This window comes from Onychomys torridus, chromosome 10, assembly GCF_903995425.1.
Source record: "Onychomys torridus chromosome 10, mOncTor1.1, whole genome shotgun sequence".
In the NCBI taxonomy this organism is placed as follows: Eukaryota; Metazoa; Chordata; class Mammalia; order Rodentia; family Cricetidae; genus Onychomys; species Onychomys torridus.
Window position 1 is genome coordinate 32,602,610 of NC_050452.1, and position 12,575 is coordinate 32,615,184.

The 12,575-nt window shown below is 49.9% G+C and overlaps 1 protein-coding gene across 2 annotated transcripts in view; it reads right to left on the reverse strand.

Annotated features, from left to right (window-relative positions):
• Nucleotides 1–12,575, reverse strand: part of Slc2a9 (solute carrier family 2 member 9) — a 133,683-nt gene that overhangs the window by 56,383 nt on the left and 64,725 nt on the right. For both annotated transcript variants that reach the window (XM_036201124.1, XM_036201123.1), the window contains exon 7: nt 2,001–2,188. In XM_036201124.1, coding sequence (XP_036057017.1) covers nt 2,001–2,188 — 188 coding nt within the window. The remainder of the gene's footprint in view (nt 1–2,000; nt 2,189–12,575) is intronic.

Consider the following 12,575-nt stretch of genomic DNA (forward strand, 5'->3'; position numbering starts at 1 on the left):
AACTTGGCAGGGCCAGCACCATGCTCCTTGGACCTTGACCTACCTGTCTGTATGATGCATACACCCTATAGGACTTCTTGGGAACCAATGGGAAGGTGAGTGACTGTATTGACCAGTGTCTCCCAAACGACAGACCATAGTCATCTAAGTGAGGGACAATGCACTTTTTAAAGCTACCTACTGTCTTTATCTGGGTTAGCTACCTACTGTTTTCTTGGCTATGGCCTCTGCGGTATGGAAGGGAAGGCCGCAATTCAGGGGAGGACCTGGACCCAAGCCGGTGTGTCAGGCTTGCAGCTGGCATTTATACTAACCAGCATGTGTGTCCTTTTGTCTATAAACTAAGAGAAGCATTGCTCTGTGGCTGCCTAGGGTGAGATGGGGACAGCATGAGAAACACACATGGGGTCCCTGAGGGGGCATTGAGGTCCCTCACTGCTTGGGGCTTATGTACTTAGAACTTGGGATTCAGACAATTGGTACCCAAATCCCTTTCTACTGCTTCTAGCTATGAACCTCTGGGGAAATGCCTCAGTATCTGTGCTTAACAGCGGGGCCTGAAGGACAGCTCTCAGCCCCACAAGGTGCTAATGTATGCACCTGATCAGGAACACAACTGAGTCATAAAGTCAGGCCAGCGGGAGCAGATGACCCAGGTTGGTGACAGCGAGGTGGGAATCCAGGCCTCTGACTTAGTCCAAAGCTCTTTGTCCTGTGTCAGGGAAAGCATGTGAGCCAGGAAGGTAGAAATAGTCGCCACCCTGCAACCCACCAGATAGATTTTTCTGGCACACCTCTGTGCAGTGGGACTTGAAGACACACTGGCAGACTTCATCTGTTATAGGATCCACAGATGGGAAATTAGGTCCTGGTGGAAGAGAAGGTCTGCCCAGCAATGTCATGGCTCTCCACATAACTGCCTCATTAAGCATGGACCTCACATGTCCTTAAGACTCTAAGTATGAGCCTTAGGAAACGGTGTATCCTTCCTCTCCCTTCAGAGCAAGGAGGGTCTGATATACCTGACCTTGAACTTGCCTGAGGGAGAGAAACAGCAGAACCAGCCATGGCCGCTCTGGGCCTAGACTGAGCTCTTAACTCCCCACTCCACACTGTTCTCTCTTACCCAGACCAAGGCAAAAAAAGCCAAAAAGACTAAGGAACAAGTGACCTCCTTTTATACCAGAGTTTCCGAAAATAGAATCTGGAGACGTTGACATTTGGCAGAATGTGTGGCTGCGGTCTTCCTGGACAGGAGCCCCGCGGCTACCCCCTCTCCCACCTGAACACCACCCCACACAATAGCAGGGGGTGCTGGACTCTTGTTGAGCAGGTGTAAAGGCTGAGATCCATCATCTGGGCTCTCTGGGGGCCTCCCCACAGCTCCCCTTCCCTGACTCTGTTAAATGCTCTCGGCGCTGTGTGCCTGCAAGCCTGCCTGCATCCCTTGGTGGATGGAGAGCTGACCACATCCCAAGGTGAAGCATCCCACTTGGTTCCCCAGAAGCATCCACACTCAGCTTCCTCACTTCTCAGATTTGGGGATTTTACCTTCTAGAACACTGAAGAGAGATAGAAGCTTGGGGCCTCCAGAGAGGGCTCAGCCCAGGCTCCGATAAAATGAAGCCAGCACCACCAAGATCGCTTGTATTTAAATCATTTTGGTCCTCTGTCCCTGTGACTTCCTGTGTCTGTCTATTGAGAGCTGTGATATCTTATTTCCAGGGATGTACAGTAGGACAACAGGTATTAGTGCAAGGAACAACTGTGCTGGCTGTGTGGATAAGTCTGCTCCATTCTATCCCATTCTACAGAGGTGGGAACTGAGGACCAGCCAAGTTCTACAGATGTTCAAAGGCACAGCCTCAGTGGAGGCTTCCAGAGCCGGGGTTTGAAGTCAGACATCCAGGGCTCACATTCTGAGCCGCCCCCATTCTGCCCTCCCTCCCTTTCTCTGTTGATGCTGGTGTGTGTATGTTGGGGAAGGAGAGTATACTCACTGCGTTGAGTCCACATAGCTGGTAGCTGGCCATGGTGATGACAACAGTGATGACCTGCCAGCGGACAAAAGGTGCCCTCAGCAGCTCCAGCACGGACATCAGGCGGAGGTTCCTCTGCACACGGCTCTCAGCCAGTACCTCCTCCAGCTCTTGGGAGACATCTGCTTTGCCCAGAAATGTTTGGAAGGCTGCAAAGAAGGACCGACAGGGATTGGAATGTTGGCCCTCTAGGATGCTGGCCCTGAATGGGCTCCACTACCTGGACATACCCTTGCCTTTGATCTCCTGGAGTCTATACCAAAACTGTGTTTGAAAATGGGGAGATAGGGGCCCAGAGACATTCACGAATTTTCCTGAGGTCACCAAGTGGGCTGAGAGAGAAGCTGGGTCTCTTGATCACCCCCCACAGAAAAGCAGAGCATGCCCGGTTTTCAAACCACCTTCCGGGACAGTGGTCCCACTTACCTTCTATTTACAGTCCTGCCCCTCATGCTGGGGAAGAATTGCATAGCATCAAGCATGTCAACCCTTGCTTAGAGTTCCCCACTAGAACTGCCCTTCCAGTGAAAATTCATTGAGCACCTCCTGTTTGTCTGGCCCATCCTCACTGGGTGTCTGGAGGTTGGCCACAAGTTTGCCAACCCCGAAGTTGCCTCGATGGGTGGAAGAGGACTGAACCCAATGACCCACATTAGGACCCTTTTCTCATGACCCTCTGGAATGTGGATGTCCGGAGTGTAATAGGTCTCAAAGAGGAGAGTGAAGATCTACACGCTCACTTGATGGATGTATTTCCAAGTCAAGCATTGCAAATGTCCAGCCATTGGAGGACCTGTATTTTACCCCTTGCACAAGCAGACCCCTGAGGTTATAACAGCCAGATCATACCGCATGCATTCGGAGTAGAAGCCTGAATAGTCATTGCTCTCAGTCTCTCCCCCTACAGGGAGAGGCAGGAGAGGTGAGGGCTCCTGTGGACAGTCCATTCCAGACACAGCAAGCACTGTCCTTAATGGCATGGCTCCTGCACCTCAGGCGTGTGAAATTGCTCTTTTTAAGCAGAAAAGTAAAGTGGCTAAGCCTACTCCAGAGTTTCCAGGCGGCGAGCCCAGAAGGGCTTCAGTGGTACTGCCAGCGGCTTCCAAGCGTCTCTTTGGAAGATCTGATTTAATAGTTTTGCCAGCACTGATTAAGGGTACAGGTGAGAAGTGGCTGGATTTTCACTGCACACTAACTCATTGTATTTCAAAATTGTCTTCCGAGTTCAAGATGTAACTAACATCCATGTCATAAAACAGGCCTAGAGTTTGCGAGCAGGAAAATATTTCCCTCACCTCCTTGATGTGCATTTTTCCATTACAAATTATGGGAAGCTTTATCCCCGCCCCCACTTTCACCTTGAAGTCCTCAGCCAAATTCAATGCACAGAGCTCATCATAATTTCCCTCCACAACCTTGTCCTTGCTGACGTCTCCAGGGTCTGACTCTCTCTCCCTGCATTTTCTTTTCCCAGCATCCCCTCTTGAACTGTTATTGGATCTCTAAGCCCCCAACACACACACACCATCACCTGTCAGCACCAGGAGGTGCCTGGCAGAGAACAGGTGCCAGGGTGATGCTCGTTAGCATGGCTCAGATGGTAAATCTAGAACCTTCCCCCACAACAGGGATCTCCACTTTGGTACCAAGGACATCTTGGGCTGAGTAGCTACAGTGGAAGTACTGGTACATGGTAGGATGTTCGACACCGTTCCTGGACTCTACCCACAGTTGTGACCATCTAAAAGACCTCCGGATATTGCCAAGCACCTCCTGGGGTGAGGCAAAGAGCAAGAGGTTCCTTGCTCCTCCCAAAGGGACGGACACACACACACACACACACACACACACACACACACACACACACACACCTGTCCCACCTTCTAGCATACCCCTTCCTCCCTTCCAGGACAGGGCAGCTCCTCAGGACCCTAACCACTGGATTACCCTTTGCTTGCTAATTTGCAGCTATTCTGAGCTGCATAATTCCTGCTTTCTGTGACTGCTCCGAATGATAGCACTGTTGCTGGGGCTTTGGTTTTTATTTGGGTTTGGGGCTTTTGCTATAGCATGAGACCCTCTCCAACCAGAGATGTTTTTATGAGAATGACAAACTGGGGCTAAGCTGTATGAGGAGGGGTACTGAAGGGTGTCCCAGGCTCCTAGAGGAGGGGAACCATCCTGGAATTTGAGCAATGCAGACATCCATGGGCACATATGCCCATTGCTCTGTGTTCTTTGAAATTTCAGTGCCTGTCCACCTTCTTGTTCATTGAGCTTCAGCTCAGTCCCCATCTCCTCCAAAGAGGAGCAAGCACAGGAGTGCAGGCATGGGGCCTGGGCCTGGGGTTGAGGTGAGGCTCCAAGGACATCCTGGGCCTGAGGTCACGATGGGGGTGCAATGGTTAGGTTTCACCTACCGTTTGATTGGGCTTAGAATCATCTAGGAGACAAATTTGTGGGCATGTTTGTGGGGAGTTTCTAGACTGACTTAACCTAAGGCAAGGAGACTCATTTAGCTGTGGGTGACATCCATAAGCTGGAGTCCTGGACTCGATAAAAAGGAGAATTCCAGCCCTGGTCTCTCTGCTTCTTGGCTGTGGGATGTCGTGTGGCAGCTGCTGCCTCGTGCTCCTGCCGCCCACCGTGGCTAGCACAGCTCCTGTTGTCTCCCTCCCCTCACAGAAGGGACTGTGCCCACGAAGCATGAGCCCAAATAAGCCCTTCCTTCCTCAAGTTTCTTCCCGTCAGGTATTTCATCACTAATACAGAGGAAGACACTGATATTTCTGGGGGCCCTGAAGATGTCTGTCTGCCCTTGGAGCTGAGTTCACAGTAATAAAACCCAGCTCTCCAGTCCCATGATGCTGTGGGACTTTCCCTGAGGAGACCTAAAGAAATATCTCATCCAGATGGGAGGACATTGGCAGACCAAAGAAAGGTCTTTGTTCAAGTCTAGCTTGCTGAACCAATGAGCTTACGGGGGCCATTTATGGGAACATGGGGCACTCAAAGGCCCCTCTTCAGCAAATGAAATATTTATATAGTGAGACCAGGAACTGAGCTCGGGACTCAGTGGCAGCTCCACCACTAAGACACCCCTCCTCAGCAACTGTTTAACACTTATATAGTTAAAATCTCAGGGGGATTCCTGAGGCCCTCATGAAGGTCTTAAAGGGTCTCATGGGCCTCTCCCTTCCCTCCACAATGGAGTTAATGGATCTGAGCTTTCATGAGGGTAATCATGGATGCTTTGCTTCAACATGGTGGTGTCACGTCCAGCTTGGGGAAACAGTACTGACACACTGCTCAGCCTCATTCACTTACACCAGCAAGACTGACAAAGCCTGTTTCTTCTCCTTGCCGTCTGTCCCCTGTGTCACTGTGGCAGGTGTGGTCCACTGCCTCTTGCAGCGCTTACCATATCCCTGTCTAAGACAGGGCTTGGTCCCCAGCAGTGAGCACCCATGGAGTGCCCTTGGCTAATGATGGAACAAAAAACAACAAAGAAAAGCAGGACACCCGGATTCCTGGTGCCACACTGTCCCTGAAGCTGATGGGTTGTCAGGTGGGAGTGTTGTGGGGCTAAGGGCTGGAGACCCGGTCACCACAGCTGAACCTGCCTCTTGATGAGTCCCAGTCACCAACTTCCCTTCTTTTTTCCAGCTTTCTTTCCCTGTCCCACTTCCTAGCTGCCATCCTTACTCAAAGAAGTCCCAATTTGTCCTCACAACCTGGGTCAGAGAACAGTTACCTGCTCTAAACGCCTTGTGGTCACAGACACCTCGATACCACATCTCTGAGCCTTGCTGGTTCCAATTTTTATTTTATTTATCATATTTTCTATTTAATTTTATGGCAGGATCTTACACTATAACCTAAGCTGGTCTCAAACTCAAGAGCTCCCTGCTTTAGCCTTATGAATAATGGAATTGTAGCCATGCAACCCTGTGCCAGGATGCCTTTCATCTCTAGAGCCCAGGAACTCCTCCCTGCCCAAAGCTCAGGACCTTGGAATCTCCAGTGGGGACACTCGTTTCCAAGGTCTCTTCTCCAAGGTGATCAGGCTGATGGCCTAGACGGGAGCCCTACCCCACAAATCCAGTTGAAGTTCTCAACTGTGGCACAGAACTCTATCTGAGCTCCCTCCTCCCTGCTGCTCTGGATGCTGTGCTGGAGAAGACATTATCCCGCTCTACAGACTTGCCTCTGTGCCTGGCCCATGTTGCTCCTTCTGTCTGGGACACCCACCACTTTGCCCGCCTGGAACAATCTTTTCTGAGGATGTGTTGAGCAGACATATCTCCCAGGAGACCTCCTTGTCCCATCATAGCTACCCCATAACCTTTTCTCATCTGGCTTTCTATGTCCCTGTGTCTGCCTCTCTGGGGGAACTTCTTTCATTCTTGACTAGGGTGATCTGTCTTCATGCCTGAAGTGTTTTACCCAATGAGTAATCTCCCCTGACAAACGGACAATGTCGGGGACACTGCTATATGATGGGAAGGATGTGGGCCTGGGAGCCACAACGGCCTGGGCTTCACATCCTGCCCTGCCTCCCTTGTGTGAGCCAGGACTAGTTAACCACTTCCTGCCCGCTATACTCGATTCCATAGACTAGAAATGATAAAGCCCAGCTATCAGGTTGTTTGGGGACTACAGTCACTTTCACCCACAGAGCTGGCACATAATTGATGTTCAACAAATAATAATTTTCCCTATCATTTGTCTGTGGAGTTGTTTTGTATGTACGGTCCCCTGACATGTTTTGAATGAATGAACGAGCATAGAACTTCAGCTTCAGGGAACAGGGAGCATGACAGAAATACAGATGTGGAGAGTGGCAGGAATGGGGGAAGTATGTTAAATGTCTATCTACCAAATTAAGTCAGCAAAGAAGTCTATAGCTGGCCTGGCTTCCTCCTCGAAGCTCTGTGTCCTGATAGCCAATATGTTTGGGGGTAGCTCCCATGACAGCTCACGGGGGACTGAGAGTGAGCTTGCATGTCTTACAGGGCCTTTAAGAGCCATACCGCTGGTGTGAGCTCCATGCTAGCCCGGGGAACCCTGATGTGTTGGACTGTGCAGTTCACTAGTAGCAGCAGGAGCTCACTTTGTGGGAGACCACCACGGCCCTTGGCTGGACTCTGAATCCTGTGCCAGGACACAGGAAGCAGCTTCCTGTCTTCAGCCTCTTTGAACAAATTCACATGTTCTCCTCTCCCTAGGGCCACATGCTTGCAGTCTGGAAGAAAGGGCTCTGAAAGCTATGGGACAGGGTGCAGCTGCAACCTGGGAGATTAGAGCTAGAACAGCTCTGCTTTTCCAGATACCATGTCAGTCAGCTTTCAGGGTCCCTGGTCTGATCTCTCATTCTAGTAAGTTCTAAGTACTAATGATCCCTTGGGGATTGAAAAAGGTGCTTCTTAAAGAGAAAGTCTGTGAGCTAATTGGCAGAAACCGTGGTCCCATTCAGCCCATGCTCAGAACATTTCCTGAGTCATGGATCTGGTCTTGATGCTGTGCCATGTGCAGATGGAGGATCAAAAGCTGCAGAGCCTGAGAAGGTGGTGCCCTTACTGCGTAATTGTTAGATGTGTCCCCTATAGTGATTTGAATTCCAATGGCCCTCATAGGTTCCTGTTTAAATACTTGTTGGACCTGTTTGGGAAGGATTAGAAGGTGTGGCTTTGTTGGAGGAACTGTATCACTGGGAATAGGCTTTGTGGTCTCAAAAGATTCATTCTCAGTTCACCTTCTGCCTCCTACTTGAAGATCAAGATGTGAGCTCTCAGATGTTCCTGCCACTGTGCCTTTGCTTGGCCATCATGGACCCTAACCCTCCCAAACCGTAAGCCCAATTAAAGGTATTCTTTTACAAGCCTTGGTCATGGTGTTTCATCACAGCAATAGAAAACTAACTAATAACTCCCCACTGCATAATCATGTCACATTTTTCCATGTGGGCTTAGAGTTATTTCTGTACTAGAAAAGGCTGCATGTTTCCTTGGCCCAAATGTTGGGTGAATGCAATTGGTGGTTCAGGGTTGCGTGCATATGCCACTCTCTGACTATGTCTCTACATGGTGGAGATGCCAGGTCTATGGATCAGGACCCACCCTTGGGGCCTTATTTCACTTAATTACCTCCTTACACATCTATCTGCAGGCACAGACACTCTGTAGGCTTGGAGCCCTGTGGTGAATTGGGGGACACATAGTTCAGTCTGTGGCACCTGCTAGAGTTCTTTTCCATTGCTGTCATGGATTTCTGAGTCCCCACATCCTGCCAGGCCAAGTCTGGGTCAGACTTTCAGCCCTGAGCTCTTCCAGATCAATGAAGTGGTGTCTGGAGCTATGGGTGTGCCTCACAAACTCAAACAGGCTGAAGTTGATCACAGCCCAATGCTGCACTCCAACATCCCCCATAACGTGCCCTGTATTAAAAACACAGAGCTGGGGCCACCCCAGGATGCTGCCCCTTAGCTGTGGGGCCTGGACAAATCATCCCTGCCTTGAGCCTTCTTCCTCAGGCCAAGGCAATGAGTTGGTGTCTGCAAAGCTCACTCATGTCTATGACCTGACTGTGCAAATGTGATACATACATACATACACACACACACACACACACACACACACACACACACACACACCTGTGATGGTTCATCTCCACTGTCTGTCAACTTCACTAGATTTAGAATCACCTAGGAGGGAAGACCTACCCTGAGTGTGGATGGTACCGTCTTATGGCTTAGAACCCCAGACAGAAGGAAAGGGAGAAGTGGGGACAGAGAGGTGAGCATTGACGTTCATGTCTCTCTGCTTCCTGGTGCCCAGAGATGTGAGAAGCAGCCTCATGTTCCTGCCACATGCCTTCCCTGCCATGATGGACTATACCCTCTGACCAGGACCCAGAGTAAATGATTCCTCTTACACTCCTGTCATGCAGGTAAGGAATACAGAAGCCTCCTTATGACCATACCCCCCTATTCAAACCCTGCCTTTACCATTTCCTTGAAGATTCTGGGCCTTAGTTTTCTCACTAGGAAACTGGATATAATAACATTAAGGTTGTTGCTAGTACTGAGGGAGGGATAATGCAGCCAGCACACACATCATTAGAATGTTACCTGGTGGGGTTGGGGATTTAGCTCAGTGGTAGAGTGCTTGCTTAGCAAGCGCAAGGCCGCAAGGCCCGGGATTCAATCCTCAGCTCCAAAAAAAAAAAAAAAAAAGAATGCTACCTGGCTGCTACTGAGCAATAGGCACTATAAATAAACAACAGGGTCTAGGTAAGTAGCTCAGTGATAGAGCCCTTGCCTAGCATGTGCAAGGTCCTAGGTCTGGTCGTCAGTGCTCTGTGTGTGTGTGTGTGTGTGTGTGTGTGTGTGTGTGTGTGTGTGTGTGTGTGATCAATACACTGACAGTTGCAGTAGGTGCTGGCTACATCCTCCCTCCCTTGACCTTCCCTTCCTTTTCTTTGTCTAGACAGTGAGTACAAAATAATGTAACTTTCTGTTGTGGCTTAAGTTGTACACTTGTTATCATATGGTACCTGTAAATGTGAGCTCTGGAAACAGTCACCTGGTGTGTGGTGGTGGTGGTGCTGGTGTGTCACCCTGGGGTGGCCTGGTTCATCTGATTCCTGTCCTTGTAGGCCAAGGAGAATGGAGAACAGATGATGGGGCTCACTGAAACTGTAAGCATGGAGAAGGCTGGGGGATGCAGCTGCCAGCCAAGGCACCCTGTGGGTGTGGGAACACTGGCAGTACCAGAAGACTAAGTATGCGGGAGCACCAGCTTGTAGGAAGACTAAGGATGCAGGAGGACTGAGGATGCTAGGTACTAAGGATTGGAAAGACTAAGGGTGCTGTCCATCACCAGCTAGCAGAGAAGTAGGACTCTGCCAGTACTTTGACTTCATACTTCCGGTCCCCAGAAAAACTGTACAGACTTAGTTATGTGTGAAGGGGTCCCAAAACAGCTTGACCACACAGAAGCCATGACAGGCTTAGGGGCCTAGACACAGCTTTTGTGACAGGCTTACTGGCAGGCAACACCCAGATCCAGGAAAATCCCTAAGCTGATATCACCCAGGGATCCACCCAAGGGTGAGGAAGTACCTGATATCCCAAACATTCCAACCATTAGATAAGGTGGCCAGATGTCCTTGAGTCTAGCACACACCTATTTTTTTTTTATTTTACAGATACCCCTAGACAATTGTCAGCCAATCAGGGTCCTGGACCCTGGAAATCCCCTCACCCCAACCTCTGCTATGATAAAAACTCTGCCCAACCTGAGCTCAGGAGTCTCTGTTCTCACCACTGTGTCGGACAGAGGGACCAAGCTCCAGAGCTTGAAATAAAGGCTCTTTGCTTTTACATGCTGGATTCGGTCTCTGTGTTGGTCTTTGGGGGGCTTAGGAGGTGTGGCCTTGCTGGAGGAAGTGTGTCACTGGGAGTGAGCTTGGAGAACTTAAGGCCTTGCTCTACTCCCAGTTAGTTCTTTCTGCTTTGTGCTCGTGATTCAAGATGTGAGCCCTAAGCTTCTGCGCTGGCTGCCATGCCTGCCTGCCATGCTGGGCTCTTATCCCTCAGAACTGTAAACCCAAATAAACTCTCCCATGAGCTGCCCGGGTCATGGCATTCTATCACAGCAACAGAAAAGGAGCTTTTACAGTTACAGAGTGTGTTTGAGGCCAGCCTGGGGCTACCAGAGACCAGAGACGGAGTCAAAACAAACAAACAAACAATTCCTCAAAGAAATTGAAGACTTAAAAACCAACAGTGACAGCACAAACCAAGATGTGACACAGTGGGGGCACTGCCAGTACTTCAGTTACAGGGCATTGCAAGTTCCAAGGGCATTGGCTGACAACGCCTGGTAGAGTACAAAATTAACAAATGATTAATAGTGGTATCTCAAGGTAAGGGGACATTTCTGCAGGAGTGTAAAAGTAGCATCTTTGAAATGAAATTATGCAATGAAAAGAAATCTTTGGAAATGTTTCTGTTTGGTAGTCAAAATTGTGTACTCAGACTGCCAATGAGCATTCTTGTATCTGTACACCAGGGCTGGGGAGATGGCTCAGCAGGTAAAGAGCTTGCCAAGAAAGGAGGATCTGAGTTCAGATCCCAGAACTCAGGCAACACCAGACACTGTAGTGTGTTTCTGTATGCCCAACATTCCTATGGCAAGATGGGAGGTGGAGACAGAATCCTCAGGAGACCCTGGCACATAGAGCAGCTACCTGTTCTCTCTCTCTCTCTCTCTCTCTCTCTCTCTCTCTCTCTCTCTCTCTCTCTCTCTCTCACACACACACACACACACACACACACACACACACACACACACACACAGAGTATATTCTGCAGACTTCTTCTTGCCTTTATCTAGTTCACCTGTGACCGACCCATGAGGCGACAAGGTTAGCATTGTCATTCTGCAGGTAAGAGGGGGAAGGGATTGGCCTGAGAAGGGGTACCTGAAAGCACAAGCTGGGAGGTCTGCGTGAGGAGACTGCAGATGTGAAGGCTCGAAGGCCAACAGCACAACACATGTCATAGGGGAATTGCCTGGGACAGACAGGTCAGTCTCCCTGGGCTTCTGAGCAGCCCCTGCAGGAATAGCTCCCAGGATGTCCCCACGGGATGGGGGTGGGGAGAGCAGGACGCTTATCTGAAGATACATACATCCACACTGCACTGTACATGGGCTGGATGGGTTCCTGGCCAAAGAGAACATATGGTGTGTTGAAGGCTGGGAAATGTCTGCACACATCTGTGCTCACAGCTGTCTCACAGCTGGGTGCCAATTGCAGTGGACCAATGGAAAATGAGCCAGGGACAGAAGAGGCCAAGATTATCCCTAGGGCTAGGTGCTCCTGAAGTCTCCTTCTGAGCATCAGAAATGGTCCCTGGGAGCTGTCTTAGTTGACATGAGCTGCTGGAGGGAATATCCCAGATGGGGCTTAGACAGTCTCACAGTCTGGAGGCTGGAAGTCTGAACTGAGTGTAAGTCTGAACTGAGGGTCCCATTGAGTTAGTTCTGGGCTGGTGTATGGCCACCTGTTCCGTGTGTGTGTGTGTGTGTGTGTGTGTGTGTGTGTGTGTGTGTGTGTGTGTGTGTGTGTGTGTGTGTGAGAGAGAGAGAGAGAGAGAGACAGACAGACAGACAGACAGAGACAGAGACAGAGACAGACAGAAAGAGAGAATGAACACTCTTGTCTCTCTTCTAAAGACACTAATAGCATCCTTGGGGCCCCACCTTCATGACCCCATTTAATCTAATCACCTCCTAAGAGCCTCACTTCTGAATGCCATCATGCTGGGGCTTAGGACCTCCAGACAGGGGCACGCAAACCTTTAGTCTCTGGCAGGAACTTGGAGCCAGACCTCAGAAGTGTCTTAACCTTCGTTCTCTCCTCTTCTCCTCACTTTCTCAATGCTATTTTGCATCCGGAGTCCTGGGCCAGGAGGCACTCCTGGCTTTTGCTCATGCAGCCCCTGGCTGCCAATTTCATCAGGTGAGTTCT